The 20613-nt window shown below is 40.1% G+C and overlaps 2 protein-coding genes across 2 annotated transcripts in view; both read left to right on the plus strand.

Annotated features, from left to right (window-relative positions):
* Positions 1–20613, plus strand: part of Macrod1 (mono-ADP ribosylhydrolase 1) — an 899697-nt gene that overhangs the window by 631823 nt on the left and 247261 nt on the right. The gene's annotated exons all lie outside the window — the stretch shown is intronic.
* Positions 2526–20613, plus strand: part of LOC127189308 (solute carrier family 22 member 19-like) — a 31568-nt gene continuing 13480 nt past the window's right edge. Inside the window, exons 1-6 of the mRNA XM_051146053.1 lie at positions 2526–3038; positions 7926–8029; positions 15090–15244; positions 15338–15506; positions 16024–16147; positions 18136–18251. Of these exons, the coding sequence (XP_051002010.1) occupies positions 2637–3038; positions 7926–8029; positions 15090–15244; positions 15338–15506; positions 16024–16147; positions 18136–18251 (1070 nt within the window). The 5' untranslated portion in view covers positions 2526–2636. The remainder of the gene's footprint in view (positions 3039–7925; positions 8030–15089; positions 15245–15337; positions 15507–16023; positions 16148–18135; positions 18252–20613) is intronic.

Raw genomic sequence — 20613 nt, forward strand, 5'->3', positions numbered from 1 at the left:
TACATTTGCACACTATTCTTTTCAAATGTCTATCAGTGAGTGAAACTCACCCACTGATTGTAAAAGGAGAGAAGACAGTGAGAGATTATAATAAAATTCAAGAAGCCTCACACCTCCTCTTCTCGCCCAGGCCTAGTGCCCGCCAGGCAAAAGCCTCCTGAGTTTTTTTTCTTGCTTTGTGCTCCCGCAAATCCACTCAGCTTTTATGAGTCTGGAGAGTGGCCTTGTGGGTAAAAACTTCAATAAGATATGCCAAGGGCCATCAGGTCCGCAGCTCAGCTCAGCTCAGCCTTACCCAGCAGGTGCTACTCAACTGGTTTTCTGGCTGATTAGAGCAGAAACCACCTGGAGGAGGTGGGATGCGGGGTGGGGAGCAATGTTTGTTCTGCAGAACTAGCATCTAAGTCAGATCTTCACAAAGACTTCCGGCACCCAAAGCCGCAGTCCTCACGGAAAGAATCTTACCCCCGCTGCAAGGTTCCACACGGTTCTAACCAGTGTCCTTGCTTGAACTGCTTCGGCAGGATCTGGACCAGCAGTGCTTGGGACCTCGCGGACTCCAGTTCAGGAGGGAAGGGGTGTGATTTAATACACAACTGCATTCTATAGGGGAAGGAGTGAACCCCATGAAAGACCATCTCAAGCCAAAAGTGGGCCACCCGTTCTGGTTTAGAATGGTGTCTGAAGCCGGATATGGTGGCCTCTAACCCCAGCACTGTGCAGGCAGAGAGGAAGACACACCTCTGCGAGTTCTAGGCCAGCCTGTTCTACAGAAAGAGTTCCAGGCCAGCCAGGGCTACTTAGCAAGATCCTATCTTCAAAACATATAGCAAATAAATAAGAATTAGAATTGTGCCGGCTCCTGCTTTGCATGGGGGCTGTTTAGATGCAAGCAACTACCAAGCCATTTCTGGGAAGGGACGACCGGCTGAGGCAAGAAGAACCACCCATAAAGTCTTCGAAGAAGAGACCTCATTCCTGGGGCAGACTTGAGTGGGGCACAAGTGACCATCCAATTGTAGGTTGGGTCACTTGGCCTGGTCCTGGTGGTCCTCGAGGTGGGCTTGGAGCATAGTTGTGGGACCCTGGAGAGGTAGATCCCATGCTCCCCACTGGCTGTAGGGCTCAGCCCATCCTGCTGTGGTCTCCATGGACCAAGCAGCCAGAGAGCCCAAAGATGGAAAGCTCTTGGAGCCTGGGATCCTTAGTCTGTATTATGTCTTTATTCAGTTCATCAGAATCATTTGTGCAAAAGGAATGAATGGAATTCTAAGTACACAGTGAACGCACACACATGAAATCTCCCAATGTTTCTGTTTGTTTGTTTCTGTTTTTGTGGTTTTAGACAGGATCTCCAGTATGGAGCCTTGGGTGTCCTAGAAGTTATTATGTAAACCTAGCTGGCTTCAAACTCTTAGAGACCAATCTGCCTCCACCTGCCAAGTGCTAGAATTGAAGGTATTGCATCACTATGCCCTAAATCTCCCAATGATTATTTTTAATTTCAATATATTTTTAGAATTTTGCACAGGAATATTGTATATTCATTATTTCTCATTCCTCATTCTTCCAAAAGACAGTTCCCACACCCCTTAATTCCCTCTTGAATCCATGGCCACTTCTTTAATTACTGTTGTTGCACACACACACACACACACACACACACACACAAATACATAACACACATATGTACATATGTGAAATGTATTGAGTCCATTTAGTGTTACTCATAGGTACATGTGTTTAGGGCTGAACACTTGGGATTGGATAACCTATTGGGAATCTTATCCCTGAGCACTAGTAATTGATTAATCAACAAAGTAAATAAGTGCCATGCTTCTGCCACCAAGTATTTATTTAAAAACATTCACCCAACACAAAACAAACTTGTGTGCTTCTGGTAGGTGCAGGGTTTGTTTCATTTTTTTTCTGGTTGTCTTTTCTATTTTGTTTTGTTTTTCTTCTTGATTTTGGTCTATTGCTTTTTTCTATTTTTCAAATAATTTTTAAAAATATTTTTATTTTATGTGTATGAGGATTTGTCCATACTGTGCCTGTTACCCCAGAGGACAAAAAACATCATCTGATCCCCAGGAGCTGGTGTTACACAGTTTAATCATAATTCATTTGCAACAACTTCCAGATCCTTATTGTTAACTCTCAAACAAACTCTGTTGAACAAACTCTGTTTAACCAATGATTAAGCAAAATACTTCTAAAAAAACAGAAAATGAAAAATACCTTAGTGTAACTCCTGGTCATTTTATGTTCTATAAAAGCCCACATGCTGTCGAATAGATTAACTCTGGCTAATTTTCAGAGTTTGCAAATCATTTTCCAGAGCTGACCATGGGGATTGTTCACAAAGTTTCCCAGAAAGCAAATATTTAACAGATTGGATTACAGGAGAAGATGTCAGTAAAATTTTGTTGCTTTGTGGGAAACAGGTCCTTCCCTGATGCTAACAACACTACAGATTGTGGTTCTATAATTCTGCAGAAGATCACATTAAGAAGAACTCAAGGGCACATTAAACAGGTCAAGATTAGCCCTGCATAGTGTGCTTTGTTTATAGGTCTATCCGTACCTAGGTATAGGCATTTCTGCTTCCCATTGGAGACGCTCACTCAGCCCCCATGGCCTTTCAGAATCTTCTGAATCTAGCTGGAAGCATGGGGAGATTCCAGATCCTTCAAATAGCTTTCATTATAATCTGCAATGCCTTTGTGCTACCTCACTCAGTATTGGAGAACTTCACTGCAGCCACCCCTGGTCATCGCTGCTGGGTCCACATCCTTGACAATGACACTGTCTCTGACAATGACAGTAGGATCCTGAGCCAAGATGACCTCCTGAGGATCTCCATTCCACTGGACTCCAACCTGAGGCCAGAGACGTGCCGTCGCTTCGTTCAACCACAGTGGCATCTCCTATATTTTAATGACAGTTCCTCCAATGTGACAGAACCAGATACAGAGCCTTGTATGGATGGCTGGGTGTATGACCAAAGCACTTTTCTCTCCACCACTGTGACTGAGGTAAGTGGGTTCAACAATGCCAACCCCTCAGTGAACTGATTACAGCAGTTCAGCGATAGCACAAACAGTACATGTTTTGAGCTTAGTCATTTTCTTATTAAATGCAAGAGCCGTATTCTAATGACTTCAAACATAAATAAAGAATTACACTCTTGTCCTTTCATTTAAGGGATGACCAGATTAAAAAGTAGTTCATTGAGGGAAATTTAACAAGACTGTTTAGCAAAGTAGGTGGCTTTATAATATCAGATATGAGTTTCTTCTTCCGAAGCAAGTTTCAAATCCAACCAGAAATGTTTTGTTTTCCTATAATAATTACATCATTATTGCACCAATGACCACAGAGTTTTCCAGATTGGCTTTGTAGTGTAAGAGGATAAGTGCTGGGTAAGGCCACTGATGTCTTTACCAGCAGTCTACATAGCATCATCTACCACCATGAAAGGTAGCCAAAAAGGAAAAAAAAAAAGACTGTGTGATGTCTTCAGCAGTAGAGCTTAACATTTAGTTATGGTAACTAAGAGCAATGGTAACAATTTGTCTTGGTTTGAACACTGTGGGGCTTCCCTGACCAAATAACTCATTGAAGTTATGCCTGCCATGAAGATTTCTCCTTGACACACCTCAGTTCTTCTGGGAGCAGCAGTGTCCACCTAAATATTGTCTTTCAAATTCTTTTGTTAAAATTATAGTTTCAATATAGCTTACTCAACAGTGAATTTCCATATGGTTTTGTATAAATCCCACACTGAGCATAACTTGAACATAGGAGACCTCAAGGCCTATCCCACAGTGACACACTTTCTCAAACAAGGTCATACCCACTCCAACAAAGGCTTGCCTCCTAATGGTGCCATTCCCTACCAGACAAGTTATGCAAAGACATGAGTCTATGGGGCTATACCTTTTCAAACCATCACATTCCATTTTCTGGCACGCGTAGACTTTTAGCCATAACCTAACGCAAAATGCATTTAGTACAACTTCAAATGTCCCTAGAGTTTATCACAGTCTCAGCAACACTTAAATGCTCAAAGTTCAAAGTCTTTATTGACACTCATCCAATCTCTTAAGTGTAATTCACTTTAAAATGAAAATGAAAATACAGATTACATAATTCCAACATAGAGTGGCACAGAATATACATTACTGTTCCAAAAAAAGGGAGGGGAGCATAGTGAGGAAATAATGACTAAAGTGAGACCAAAAAGCAGCTGGTCAACCCCAAACTCTGCAGTTCCATGTCTGATGTCAAAACGCTCTTCAGATAGCCAGCTCCTTTCAATTTGTTGGCTTCAACACACTTCTTTCTCTTGGGCTGGCTTCACACCCCACTATTAGCTTTCCACAGCAGTTATCCCATAGCTCTGGCATCTCTAACCTCTTGGGGTCTCCAAGGCAATCCAGGCTTCACCTTTACAGCTTCACACAATGGCTTTTCATAGGTTCACACAATGGCCTCGTTGGGACTCCAAGTGGAGACACCCCTGCCACACCTCTGGCTTCAGTGACTTTCCTTAGATGTGGATGGAGATTTCATAAATCTGTTTCCTTGTACTTGACTCTAAATCCAGAACCAAGTGGCTAAAAGTGCCATGTTCTGTTGTTTACTGAGGCTGTTACATGGCTCCCTCATAAAATTACATCTTCACCTGCTTTCTGTTTTCTATGGTTTTCTTCACTGCCTAAGCTTGGCTGTCCTTGAACGTTCTCTGTAGACTAGACTGGCCTTAAATTCAGAGATCTGCATGCCTCTGTCTCCTGGGTGCTGGGATTGAAGGAGTGTATCACCATGCCTGGGTCAAACTCTTCTTTAATTCCTCGTCACAAAATGAAAGCTTAGCTGGGTGGGATCTCGCTCCAGCATCACCACTCCTTTTATTCTATTTAATGTTTTTAACTTGTTCATCTTCTTAAACACAGGATTTCAGTTCCTGGTGCCCCTTTGTCCTTGAACCATATATTTTGTATTTTGACTTGCTTAGCTTGCTCCTTCTCATCAAAAAGTCTTTCATAAGAGCAAACACTAGTAACACACAACAGAGTCTATACTAGGCTGTTTTGAGATTTCCTTTGCCAATGCAATTAATCTAAATCTCTTCCCTTTAGCTGTGGGACTCTGCTAGATAGAATTGAAGCCTGACTTCTCCAGAAAGCCATTTTGCACTTGGTCTAGGATGGTGGATTCCCTTTTCTCAGCAGGGTTCCCACCACACCTGATCTGGTAACCCCAGATCTTGTAAGGAGTGTCACATAGCCCTCAGGGAAGATTACAGGCCCAACCCTCTCCTTATAAGGAATTTATTCAGCAAATCCCTAGAAGTGCCCTACCCAATGCCAAGGAGATGCTAGCATGCAGCAAATGACCTTTAATAGTACCTAGAAGTTATCCCTTTACATACAGGATAATTAAGTGCTGTTTTCTCCTTCTTGTGATTGGGCCCCATGTTACTGCATGTAAATGAGACACTGTACCACTATATGTAGCTTAAGTACCCTGCCACCCTTAGACCTAGCAAATCAGATAATTTCACCCTCAACCCCCTCCCTACTGCCCAAGGTTTATAAATAAAGGTTGGCTAGCTTGCTTGTGCTCTCTTGCTCTCCATTCCTTCACAATGCCATATGAGACTCCATCTATTCTGGTGGGAACTGCCACTGCACACCCCGTGGTCAGGCAGTGATGGTAGAACTGCCTTTACAGCTGCTTGGGCCCGCTCCATCATCCTGCTGTCTTCATGCTGAACTCCACCTAGGGCCCAGGCCATTGGCCTCACCTTGAACACTCTAAGCTGTGCCCCCGAGCAAAGAAACCTCTAAGCTGCCCATGAGCAAGAAACGGGACTTTGGGACCTTTGACCAGCCTGCTGGAAGTGAGAGATGACATTTAGCCCCAGGCAGAGTCATAAGACAAAGGCAAAAAGCAGCCACATTCTTTTCAAAATACATCACAAGAATAGTCTCTAGGACACACACTAACATTATTCTCCTTTGAAACTTCTTGAGCCAGGCCTGCATAGTCAAATTGCCCTCAGCATTACGGTCTTCCATGTTCCTACCAGTATTGGCCATTAAGTTCCACTTAAAGCATTCCAGTGCTTTCCTAATGCAAAGTTTGAAAATATACATTCCTCCAAACAGAAGCATGGTGAGACCTATTATAGCTATTATACCTAAGTCTTTGGTACACCATCTCCTAACTTAGGGTTTTATTGCTGGGAATAGACACCACGACTGGGACTGGATTACAATTCAGAGGTTTAATGGTGGGAAACATGGTGGTATTCAGGAGGGCATGGTGTTGGACAATGCCCTGAGAGTTCTACATCTGCAAGTAGCAGAAAGAGTGTGTTCCATACTGGGTATAACTTGAGCATAGGAGACCCCAAAGCCTGCCCCCATGATGACACACTTTCCCCAACAAAGTCATACTCCAGCAATGCCCTAAGGGCATGGCATTCAAACATGTGAGCCTATGGGGGACATACCTATTCAAACCACCACAGAAGGGAAGTAGTGTGATTATATTTTATTTATTTATTTATTACTAATTTAAAAAATTAATTCATTCATATTATATCTCAATAGTTATCCCATCCCTTGTATCCTCCCATTCCTCCCTCCCTCCTGATTTCACCCTACTCCCCTCCCCTATGACTGTGACTGAGGGGGTGATTATATTTTAGTATAAAAAATTTAATAACAATAGAAAGAATTTGAAAGAGGGGGAAACATCCTTATAGGCGAACTCACAGAAACTTTCCCAAGACCAGAACAAGAGCAAGCCAATCAAAATTCTAACACAGATTGGAGCAAAGCTCAGGAGACCTCACCTATAGGAACTATTTTCTTACTTTAGAGACATGGTCAATACCAGGTTGCCTGTGCTCCAGTGCACATATAGGCAACATTAACCAAAGAGTAGATTATGAAAAAAGGAAAAAAGAACATGAGGTTTAGAGAGGAATGTGTTCAGGCATCTTGGAGGAAGTTGTGGAGCACACAAATGTTGGACATTATCATAGTGAAGTGTATATGTGTATAAAATTTCTAAAAATAAACACTAATAAGAAAAATGTATTTGAAAGAAATATTTCTTGTGTGTCAAATTAGTTTAAATAAAGTGTTCATGTATTGTGACAAGTCAGAATTATTCAGCTTTGATTTCTAACTTAATGCACCTAGAAGAATGAACACCTGACAGTGATACTGAGAAATGTAGGTCCATGACATAATGCATCTGCAGCACTTGTGAGGCCCAACATTCAGCCCTGAGGAAAAAAAAACCCCAAACATGACAGGAGTTTATATTTCCTTATAGACTAGAATGTGGGTAATTCGTAGTACACTACACCCATGCATGAGCTCTAAGTTCTATCCTCAGTATTGCCATAAGTATACCAGTAAATAAATAAAACAAAAACAGTGACCAGGCTCTAATTGGCTCTACTCTAGGAGGAGCCATCAAGGAGGCTGTGCTGATGTATAGGACCCAGCAAGAACAGAAATTGATAAAGGATCATTGCACTGTGTGGCCACATATGAGAACTTCTTGGTATAGGTTACAAGTCCCTATCATAACCCACAGAAGTGTAGGAAGATTCCTGGAACCAGGTTTGCTCAAGCTGAGACTAAATGGTAGAAGTCAGGTGGTGATAAAAAGGAGAGCTGGTGGCCTGGTGGTGGTGGCGCATGCCTTTAATCAAGGCTACACAGAGAGATCCTGTCTCAAAAAAAAAAAAACCCAAAAAACAAACAAACAAACAAACAAACAAAAAAGGAGAGCTGGAGAGGAAGATGAGGGCTGGTACAATGGAAATGGAATCTCATGTTGAAGAATTCAAACAAATTACACTGACAGACTGCCATGCTGGTTTTCTCTTCCAGTGGGACCTGGTGTGTGGATCTCAGACATTGACTTCAGTGGCTAAATTTATATTCTTTCTTGGCACCTTGACAGGAAATTTTGTGGGTGGCTACTTATCAGACAGGTGAGTATCTATTCTTTACACCTTTCTCTACATTTTAGTATTTTCAACAGCTAGAAGTCATGTGTCTTAGTTAGAGTGTCTATTGCTGTTTAGAGACACCATGGCCATGGCAGCTCTTATGAAGGAAGGCATTAAATTGGGGCTGGGTTACAGTTTAGAGGTTTAGTTCATTATCATGGCAGGAAGCATGGTAGCATGCAGGCAGATATGGTGCTGGAGAGATAACTGAGATTTCTACATCTGGATCCACAGGCAGCAGCAAGAAAGACCCACTGGGTCTGGTTTGAGCTTTGGAAACCTCAAAGCCAACCACCCTGTGACACACTTTCTCCAACAAGGCAACTCTTGCTCTAACAAATTCAGATCTAATAATGCCACTCCCTATAGGCCTATGGGGAACATTTTCACTCAAACCAACACATTCAACTCCATGTTTCTCATAGGCTTGCAATTTATTTCATAATACGAAATGCATTTAGAGCAACTAAAAAAGTCGTCATGGTCACTTACAATATCAGCGTTACTTAAAAGTCCAAAGTTCAAAGTCACTTCTGAGACTCATCTATTTTTTATTATTATTTTTTAGGATTCAAAAATTTTTATTTTATGTGCATTTGTGTTTTGCTTGAATGTATGTCTGTGTGAAGGTGATAGATCTTGAAGTTACAGACAGTTGTGAGCTGCTATATGGGTGCTAAGAATTGAACCCGGGTCCTCTGGAAGAGCAGTCAGTTCTCTTAAGGGCTGAGACATCTCTCCAGACTCTATTTTTTAAAAACTGGGTTCACTTGTTTCTTGGATTCTATTAGAGAAGCTCACTTCTGTGTTGCTTACTCTCTTCTCTAAGGTCTCCCAATGGACAGGACATTCTCCACAGTTATGTGGAGAGCGGGGACTGACTTTGACATGAACTCTGGTGCTCCATATTTGACCACCTTCCTTTTGGTGGGGAGGCCTGGTGGCACTCAAAGAAAGAATAAGCAGGCTACCAAGATGAGACTTAATAGCCTATGACCATATAGTAGGGGAAGAGGTCCCCATCAGTCATAGACCTAGGGGAGGGGAGTAGGGTGAAAGCAGGAGGGAGGGAGGAATGGGAGGATACAAGTGATGGGATAACAATTGAGTTGTAATCTGAATAAAATAATAACATTAAAAAATATGGAAATGTAGCTATTTTGGTTTGATCGATATGCATTGTATACATATATTAAACTACCATTACACTGTACCACAAAGAAACGTACAATTAAAATTTTATGAAATCTTTAAAATCTTTAAAAGACCAAAAAAATGGGTTCACTTTACATCATGATTGTAGGCCCCTACCTTGGTGCCTCCCAGTCCCACCTGCCCTCTCTTGCCCCTTCCCCCTCCCCTAGTCCTCAGAAAAGGGGGGCCCTCCTCACTTCTGATCTCAGCCTATCAAGTCTCACCTGGATTGTCTGCATCCTCTTCCTTTGTGGCCTGGCAAGGCCGCCCCACCGGGGAGAGTGATCCATGATTGGGCACCAGAGTCCAATCAGAAGTAGTCCCTGATCCCCTCCCCATATTGTGGGACCCATAAGGAGACAATGCTGCCCATCTACTACATCTGAGCAGAGGTTTTGGTCTTCACCATACATGGTCCTCGGTTGGTGCGTCAGTCTCTGCATCTCCTCCACCCAGATTTGTTCGATACATTTGTCTCTTTGTGGAGATTCTGTCCCCTCCAGGTCCTGTAATCTCCAACTCTTCCATAAGACTCCCTGCACTCCGCCCTGAAGTTTGGCTATGAGTTTCAGCATCTGCTTAGATCCCCTACTGGGCGAGTCTTTCAGAGGACCTCTATGGTAGGCTCCTATTCTGTTCCTTCTCTTCAACTGGTTCCAGTGTCTATTCTATTTGCCCTTCTGAATGAGAGTCAAATGTTCTCCCTACGGTTCTCCTGGCTATTTAGCTTCTTTAGGTCTGTGTATTGTAGTGTGGTTATTCAGTATTATGAGGCTAATATCTGCTTATAAGTGAGTATAAACCAGGCCTGTCTTTCTGGGTCTGGGCTAACTCACTCAGGATGCTCTTTTCTAGTTCCATCCATTTGCCTGCAAATTTCACGATGTCTTTGTTTTTAATAGCTGAGTAGTATTCCATTGTGTAAGTGTACCATAGCTTCTTTATCCATTCTTCAGTTGAGGGACATCTGGATTGTTTCCAGATTCTGGCTATTATGAATAAAGCTGCTATGAACATAGTTGAGCAAATGTCCTTGTTGTATGGTGGAGCATCTTTTGGGTATATTCCTAGGAGTGGTATAGCTGGGTCTTGAGGTAGAGCTATTCCAAGTTTTCTGAGAAAGTGCCAGATTGATTTCCAATGTAATTGTACAAGTTTGTACTCCTACTAGCAATGGAGGAGATTTCCCCTTTCTCCACATCCTTGCCAGTATAAGCTGTCACTTCAGTTTTTGATCTAAGCCATCCTGATGGGTGTAAGAAGGAATCTCAGAGTCTTTTTGACTTGCATTTCCCTGATGACTAGGGACCTTCAACATTTTAAAAAAGTGTTTCTCAGCCATTCAATATTTCTCTGTTAAGAATTCTCTGTTTATCACTGTCCCCCATTTTTAAATTGGGTTATTTAGTTTGATGGTGTTTAATTTCTTGAGTAATTTATATATTTTGGATATTAACTTTCTGTCAGAGTTAGGGTTGGTGACGATCTTTTCCCAAGCAGTAGGATGTCATTTTGTTCTGTTGACAGTGTCCTTTACCTTACAGAGCTTTTCAGTTTCATGAGGTCCCATTTATTAACTGTTGCTCTTAGAGGCTGAGCAATTGGTGTTCTGTTCAGGAAGTTGTCTCCTGTGCCAATGAGTTTAAGGTTCTTCCCCACTTTTTCTTTTAAGAGATCTAGTGTGTCTGATTTTTACATTGAGGTCTTTAATCCATTTTCCTTCTTGGTCTTTTTATGGTTTAGGTATCAAGGTGGCTGTGCTTCATAGAATGAGTTTGGTAATATTCTTTCTGTTTCTATTTTGTGGACTAGTTTGAAGAGAATTGGTATTAACTCTTATTTGAAGGTTTGGTAGAATTCTGCATTGACTCCATCTGGCCTTGGGTTTTTTTTGTTGTTGTTAAGAGAGTTTTGATGACTGTTTCTATTTCCTTAGGAGATATAGGACTAATTGATTTGTTTACCTTATCTTGATTCAATTTTGGTAATTGGTAGCTATCAAGAAAATTGTCCATTTCATTTAGATTTTCAAATTTTGTGACATATAGGCTTTTAAAATTAGACCTAATGATCCTTTGGATATCCTTGGTGTCTGTCATTATGTCTCCCTTTTAATTTATGATTTTGTTGATTTGAGTACTCTCCATCTGCATTTTCATTAGTTTGGCTAAGGTTTGTCTATCTATCTAGCCAATTTTCTCAAAGAACCAGCTCTTAGTTTTTTAACTGTTCTCTTTGTTTCTAATTTATTCACTTCAGGCCTGAGTTTGATAATTTCCAGCTATCTTCTTGAGTGTGTCTGCTTCCTTTTGTTCTAGATCTTTCAGGTGTGTTGTTAATTTGCTAGTATGGTTGGTATCTCTCCAATTTTTCTAATGTGGTGCTTAGTGCTATGAACTTTCCTCTTAGCACTGCTTTCATTGTGTCCCATAAGTTTGGGTATGTGGTACCTTAATTTTCATTCAATTCTAGAAAATCTTCGAATTCTCTCTTCCTTTCTTGCCTGACCCAGATGTCATTGAGTAGGGAATTGTTCAGTTTCTATGAGTTTGTAGGCTTTCTGTTGTTTCTGTTGTTGCTGAGTTTCAGCTTTAATCCACGGTTATCTGATAAGATGCAAGAGGTTATTTTGATCTTCTTGTATCTGTTGAGATTTGCTTTGTGACCAAGTATATGATCAATTTTACAGAAGGTTGTAAGATGGTATATCATTTTGTGTTTGGGTGAAATGTTCTGCCGATATGTTAGGTCCATTTGATTCATGACATCTATTCATTTCGTTATTTCTCCATTTAGTTTCTTTCTCACCAAAATATCACTAGAATGATCACCACACCACATCCTGATAGTCATCATCTCTGAAATCTCTTGATCTGGGCTCCCACAGTTCAAATCACAATAAACATCTCTGTTTCCTTCCCTAGTTCTTAGTAGCATTGTTCATTAAGCCACCACACCTAAAGAATTTTACTGCTCTCCTAATCCAAAGTCCCAAGACCCATATTCTAGGAACAAGAAGCACGGCCATCCCTATCACAGCAATACCCATTCCTGGTAACAACTTCTGTCTTAGTTAAGGGATATATTGGTGGGAAGAGACACCATGACTAAGGCCACTTTTGTAAAGGAAAACATTTAATTGGAGCTGGCTTATAGTTCAGAGGTTTAGTCCATTGTCATCATGGGGGAAGCATGGTGGAGTACAGGAGGACATGGTGCTGCAGAGGTAGCTGAGAGTTCTACATTTGGATCCACAGACAGTCACGAGCCCAGCTTTAGCTTCTAAGATACCAAAGCCTATCTCCCAGTGATGTACTTCCCCAACAAGGCCACACCAATACAACCAGAAAATTGAAGATGATATCAAAAAATGGAAAGATTGCCCATACTCATGGAGTTGTGGGATTAACATAGTAAAAGCAGTCATCCTACCAAAAATAGCTACAGATTCAACACAATTTCAATGAAAATTCCAACACAATTCTTTTTAGACCTTGAAAGGAAAATATTCAGCATCATGTGGAAAAATAAAACCCCCACAGTAGTTAAAACAGTCTTGTACAAAAAAAAAAATCCAGAGCTATCAGCATCCTTCACTTCAAGCTGTACTACAGAGTGATAGTAGTGAAAACCACATGGCATGGTCAAAAACAGAGTGGCTGATATATGGAGTCAAATAGAAGACCCACGTGTAAACCCACACACTACGGACACTTGATTTTTGAAAAGAACCCAAAACAACATAACTAAAAAAAAACCCATCATCAACAAATGTTGCTAGTCTAACTAGATTTCTGAACGTAGAAAAATACAAATAAATCCATATCTATCATCCTGCACAAAGCTCAAGTTTAAGTGGATCAAGGACCTCAACATAAAACAGGATACACTAAATCTGATAGAAGAAGAAAAAGTAGGGAATAACCTTGAATGCATTGGCACAGGAGACAACTTCTTGAACGGAATATCTATAGCTCAAGCTCTAAGATCAACATTAATAAGTGGAACCAAATGAAACTGAAAAGTTTCTGTAGTGCAAAGGACACTGTCAGGAGGATAACATGGCAACCTGCAGAATGGGAAAAGATCTTCACCAACCTTACCTCATGCAGAGAGCTGATATCCAAAATATATAAAGAACTCAAGAGACTAGATATTGACAAACCGAATAACCCAATTTAGAAATGGGGCACAGAGTTAAACAGATAATTCTCAACAGAAGAATCTCCGATGGCTGAGAAGCACTTAATAAACCACAACATTCTTAGTCATCAGGGAAATACAAATCAAAACAACTCTGAGATTCCTTTTTTTTTTCTTTTTTTTTTTTGAGATTCCTTCTTAAAACCCTTAGAATGGCTAAAATAAAAAAAATCAAGGGAAAACACACACTGGCAAGGATGTTGAGCAAGGAAAACAGTCCTCTATGACTGGTACTGGTGGGAGTGTAAACTTGTACAACCACTTTGGAAATCTATCTGGATTCTCAGGAAACTGAGAATAGCTCTATCTGAAGACCCAGCTATACCACTCCCGGACATTTACCCAAAAGATGCTTTCCCATACTACAAGGACACTTTCTCATCCATATTCATAGCAGCTTTATTCATAATAGCCAGAGGCTGGAAAAAACCTAAATGTCCCTCACCTGAAGAGTAGATAAAGAACATGCAGTGCAGTGGAATTATACAATGGACTATTATTCATCTGTCAAAAACAATGTCATCATGAAATTTATAGGCAAATGGGTGGAACTAGAAAAGAGCTCCCTGAGTGAGGTAACTCAGACTCCGAAAGACAAACATGGCATGTACTCACTTATAAGCGAATATTATACATAAAGTGCAGGACAACCATGCCACAATCCACAGACCAACAACAACAACAACAAAAAAAAGCTGAGTAACAAGGAGGGTCAAAGGGGGAACACTTGAACCTCACTGAGTAGGGAAAATAGAATAGATATAGTGGGGGATGGAGGGAAGGAATCAGGTGGGGAAGGGGTTGGGGATGGGAACAGGAGTGGTCAGGTGTGTGTGGGATACTGGAGGGGAGAGACAACTGGAATGGTGGGAGGGCTTCTCTGGGATGAACTAGAAACCTAGGGCAATGGAAACTCCTAGAAATCTATGAGGGCGATCCTAGCTAAGACTCCTAGCAATTGTGGATATGAAACCTGAAAGGAACATCTTCAGCAACCAGAAAGGACTTCCCGTGGAAGGATTGGGACATCAACCCAGCAACAAGACCTTCGACCCACAATTTGTCCTGCCTACAAAAGACGCGGGTGAACCTAGAGCAGAGACCGAGGGAGAGGCTAAACCAATAACCAGCCTGGCTTGAGACTCATGCCATGGCAGAGGGCCCAGCCCTATCCTAATTAATGATATTCTACTATGCTTGTAGACAGGATTCCAGCATAACTGTCATCTGAGAGGCTTCATCTAGCAACTGCTGGAAACAGATGCCGAAACCTAGAGCCAGACATTAAGTGGAGCTTGGGAGACATGCCATCGGGATGCTAATTAATTAATTTTTAACTAATTAACTAAAAAAAGTGGTAATTGAAGATTATGTTTCTCAAATCGTGCCTTTGACCCTAGAGATCACTAAACACAAACAGATATTTTTGTTAGGGCTCAAAAATCCGTGTGTTGTTTTTGACACAGAACTAGCATCTTATTAGACATGGGAGATGTTCGAAAGGGGTTAGACACATGGCAGAACATGGTTCAGAAAGAAGAGAAGAGTTAAACCAGGGGATGAGACAGAGTGCTGCCCCTCTGTTAGTTTTTGAAACAACAACAACTGCATTGTTTCCCTGATGGAATCTTTGTCTTTTCCTCAGGTTTGGGAGGAGATTAATCTTCAAATTTGCTTTACTGCAAATGGCCATCGTGGGGACCTGTGCAGCTTTGGCTCCCACCTTCTTCATCTACTGCTTGCTGCGCTTCCTGGCAGGTGTTTGTGTCTTACTCTTAGGCACAAATAGTGTTTTGCTCAGTAAGTCATACCTTTTGATTGTCCAAGCTTTTGATGATGCAGATGTCCTTCCCAACTTTCTTAGAAGTCAAGATTCATTTTTTTTCTTTTCAGTGGTAGAATGGACAAGCCCTCAATTCCAAGCCTTGATGACAACATTGTTCTCATGTGTTACTAATTTTGGAGTCATGGTAATGGCGGGCCTGGCATTTGCATTTCGAAACTGGTACCACCTACAGTTGGTAATGTCTGTGCCAATATTTTTCTTCTTTATACCCACAAGGTAAGAGCTTTCTTTCCTCCTTTATGTTTTGAAATGATGGGGTGACCATGTCCATGGAATCATGACACATGAAATGCATTTGTCATAGGCTTTGTAAATTAATATATGTGTCATTCCTGTCATGTCTGAAAAACAATGTATCCTTGACATAATTACTGCTCTGGGTGATATAACTAGTGAACAGAATTTATTCATGAGTTCTTAACTCTCTATAACCTAACAAGGAATTTGGCAATTGTCTCAAGAAATACCCCCCACATTCTAGTTTTATGTCCTCCATTAAAAAATATATCTAGGTGAGGGGGACAGAGCAGTGTGGATCCAGGTCTGCATTCCAGAAGTTCAAGTACAATGCATAATTGATTTTTCCCATTTTACTAGGAAATGTACTTCATGATATGGATTTTTGTTATAACCGAATAATTTATAGGTATTACATTTTAAAATGAAACTATTATACATAAATTTAGTTAGAAAATGACCCCTTGGGAATTTCTGTCCACATCATTTTGAGCAGGTGGCTGTCAGAGTCAGCTCGGTGGCTGATTGTGACCAACAAACCCCAGAAGGGCTTAGAGGAACTTAGAAAGGCTGCACACATAAATGGAATGAAGGATTCTGGAGACATCCTAACCATGGAGGTGAGCATGATGGGAGTTGATTATGACACAAATGATATACAATCTTGGCATGTGTATTAGTTAGTGCCCAGGATACAGTGTGATTTCATTAAACCATTGCATACAGTTCTTTAACTCAAAGAGTTTGTAAAAATACTTCTTTGACTATATCATTCACGTTTAAACATTTTATAAAGCCACATGATTTATACATAATGAATTAATTCTAAAATTTTATACATGCCTTTATACATCCCTTTATCACATTCCTCTCCTATTAATTCTCAGAGTCTTCCTTATTTTGCCTTCTATTCCTCAGGCTCTCATTTTGTATCTCCTTTTTTGTGACTTAATATGTTTAATTAAGGTCGCTTACACAAACATGTTAAATATTTACATATAGGAACACAGACAACGTACACATAGGTACACTAAATGTCCCTCTTTCCCTCGGCAACCCTTAGCTGCCTGCAGAGCCTCAGGCTGGCTTTACGGGCCCTGACAATTAACAACAGCTAACTATGCGCATGTTGTTAGACAGAGATGGGGGTGATGAATGTGTCCTCTCAATATATCATTGACTCTCAAAGATGGTATAGTGATTGGCAGAACGCTGTGCACATATTGTGCATGTAATCACAGCTGATGAAAGTTCAAGAGTGTGATGTTTATAGCATGCCTCTAAGTTAGAATCACACATTTGTTTTTACCACTTCATTTGGACCCTACAGTCCATCCTTCTCCTTTTTATTGATATTTCTTTTCCCGTGGGAGGGGTGAAAGAGACTTCTCACTTAGAGATGATCACTGAATAGTCACTTATTCTCATTCCTTTGACTAGTTGTGTTTCTTCAATGACTGCTGCCCACTAAGTACAAAATCATTTTTTTTTATTGAGGCTGACGTGAACACTAACCTATGGCCATGAACAAAATTGTTTGAGGGCTACTGACTTCCTTTGGCGCTCAGAAGGTTCCATTATGTTCCATGGATGCCAGACATGAACCAACAGCAGCTGTTTTCTGTGCTGGGTTGCAGTCTTGCATAGATCCAGTCATTTGCTTCTGAAAGCTCCCCCAAATCCAATACCAAGTCACAATACATGGTCTACAACTTGTTTGTTTTATCAGAGCAACAAGTGTCCTTATGGCACCAATTCTATTGCCTACTTTTGTGTTGCTGTGACCAAGGTTCATGACAGAAAAAACAAAATGGAATAAAAATAATTTTGGCTGATGAATTTTCAACATTGAGTTAATCACAATGAACAGGCATGGTAATACTGAGATAGGAATTTTTGGTATAGGCTTATCACATCGTGGTTGACCTAGGAGCATAGCCATAACCAAGGGCTATCAGTCACTTTCAAATGCCCACCACCCTGAATTATCAAGAAAGGTAAGCTTTATCTACTTAGAGCCCATCAGCCTATGAAACATACCAACAACCAGAAAATCAACATCTGAACACCATACCAGTATTTGTTTTAATAGTAGTCACACACACACACAAACACACACACACACACCACCTGAACTAAATTCATTTTTTCTATTTTATTTTTACGAGTGGAAACATTTTCTAATTATAGGATGCTGATTAAAAGAAGGATGAAACCAAAATAAATAAGGAAAAGACAATATGAACACACTCAGGCATGCACAAACAAAAGTATGCACATATCAGAAAACTGTACTAAATTGCCCTATCATTTAAAATCATTCTGTTCTGACTGGAAATTTGGACAAGAATCTAAGTAGCTCTTTACTTGCTGTCCACGTTCCGTGGCCACCTACTGTTTAAAAGGTCATCTCTAGAAAGAACATGTTTCCTTTAATTCCTTCACTCACACTTTAATTATTCCTGCCGTAGGTTACTTGATGCCTGTTTTTTTTTTAACAAGACAGAACTAATTATTCATGATATGATATTCTGTGACTACTCAGTATGCAACAAAAATATTCTTCATTTTCTGAGAACTAAATAGTATCTTGGTGCCATCGCTAAAGGTTCTGAGAACCACCATGAAGGAAGAGCTGGAGGCTGCACAAACAAAACCTTCTCTGTGTGACTTGTTCCGCACACCGAATTTGCGAAAGCGTGTGTTTCTCCTGTCCTTTATGAGGTAGGCTTCACAGGGCATTCCCATTTGTCTGTTTCCATTTCAAAGAAGATAAAATTTTGAATATAAATCACACAAAAATATATATCAATTAATATATACATATGCAAAGCTGTAATATAAACCTTACCTGGAGACAGCCCATTTAGGCCTGCAGGAGGCCCCAGGTCAACTTGTAAATGAAAATTACTTTTTTTTCCCCCAAGGGAAAGAACACTTCTAAGGATAGTTGTGTTTTTATAGAACTTCTCTGTTTGTGAACATGTGTTTCACTGTTCTATATGTGTTTCTTTTACTTTCCTCATTAGTTCTTTTTCTTCTGATTATTTGATTTCCTGTCCCATTCTGATTTGATTTTGTTTCATCTTACCTTATTTTGTTATTATTCCTTAGATGCCTGTTTGTTTTCTTTTTTAAAAAAATATTTATTAATTTATGTATACAGTGCTCTGCCTGCTTATACCCCTGCAGACCAGAAGAAGACATGAGATCACATTATAGATGGCTGTGAGCCACCATGTGGATGCTGGGAATTGAACTCGAGACCTCTGGAAGAGCAGACACTGCTCTTAACCACTGAGCCATCTCTCCAGCCCTGCCTGTTTGTTTTCTAATGACACAAAGAAAGGTGTGGATCTGAATAGGAAGGTGTGGATTAAGTAAAAAGGGCTGGGGGAACCATGATAAAAATATATTATACGAAGAAAAATAGGTTTTAAGAAAGAAAGAAAGAAAGAGAGAGAAACTAAGCAAAGAAACAATAAAAAGGTGACATTATGAATCAAATGGACCTAACAGATATCTACAGGACATTCCATCCAAACACAAAAGAATATACTTTTTTTCCTCAACACCTCATAGAACCTTCTCCAAAATTGACCACAGTCTGTCACAAAGCAAGCCTCAACAGATACAAGAAAAGTGAAATAACACATTATATTTTATCAGACCACCATGGATTAGAACTGGACTTCAACAACAACAGAAACAACAGAAAGCCTACCAGCCTGTGGAAACTGAACAACTTTCTATCAATGACCATTGGGTCAAGGAGAAAATAAAGAAATTCAAGAGTTTCTAGACTTCAATGAAAACGAAGGCATATCATACCCAAACTTATGGGACACAATGAAAGCAGTGCTAAGAAGAAAGTTTATAGCACTAAGTGCCTTGATAAAGAAATTGGAGAGACTCATCCTACCAATTGATAGTACACCTGAAAGCTCTAGAATAAAAAGAAGCAAACATATTCCCAAGATGGGTAGACAGCAGGAAAAAGAATCAAACTCAGGGATGAAATCAATAAATTACAAACAAAGAGAACAAACAATACAAAGAATCAATAAATCCAATGCTGGTTCCTTGATAAAATCAATGAGAGACAAACCATTATCCAAACTAACTAAAAGGCAGAGAGACAGTATCCAAATTATCAAAAGTCAGAAATGAAAATGGGGACATAACAACAGACATTGAAGAAATCTAAAGAATCATTAGGCCTTATTTCAAATGCCTGTACTTCACACACAATTAGAAAAATCTAAATGAAATGGATGATTTTTTTGATAGATACCACTTACCAACATTACATCAAGATTAAGTAAACAATTTATACAGACTTATAACCCCCCCAAAGAAAGATAAGCAGTTATTAAAATCTCCCAACCCAAAAAAAAAAAAAAAAATCCCAGGGCCAGATTGTTTTAGCAAGAATTCTGCTAGTCTTTCAAAGAATAGCTTATATCAATACTCCTCAAACTAGTCCATGAAATAGAAACAGACAAAAATCATTCAGTGAAACCACAGTCACCCTGATACCTAAACTACACAAAGACTCACAAAAGAAAATAACTTCAGACCAATCTCCTTTATGAACCTTGAAGAAAAATACTCAATAAAATAATTATGAACTGAATCCAAGAACATATCAAAAACATAATCCAGGAGACCCCAGCAGCAGCTGATAATAATGAAGAGAGAGGCAGTAGTGGGGTATGTGGGAGGTATATTTTATTTCAATTTTTTTCCATCAATTATTTTATTTTATTTTTATTTTTTAAACACATTTTTATTGAAAGATAAAATAATTCATATTACATCTCATTTTCTATCCCATCCCATACATCCTCCCATTCCTCCCTCCCTCCCACTTTCACCCCAATCCCCCTTCCCTATGACTGTGACCAAGGGGGACCTCTTCCCCCTGAATATGGTGCTAGGGTATCAAGTCTCTTCTTGGTAGTCTGCTATCCTTCCTCCGAGTGCCATTGGGCCTCCTCAACAAAGGGACATGGCCAAATATGGGGCACCAGAGATCCTGTGAAAGTCAGTCCCCAGTCTCCACTTAACTGTGGAGAATGTTCTG

This window comes from Acomys russatus, chromosome 5 (assembly GCF_903995435.1).
Source record: "Acomys russatus chromosome 5, mAcoRus1.1, whole genome shotgun sequence".
NCBI lineage: Eukaryota > Metazoa > Chordata > Mammalia > Rodentia > Muridae > Acomys > Acomys russatus.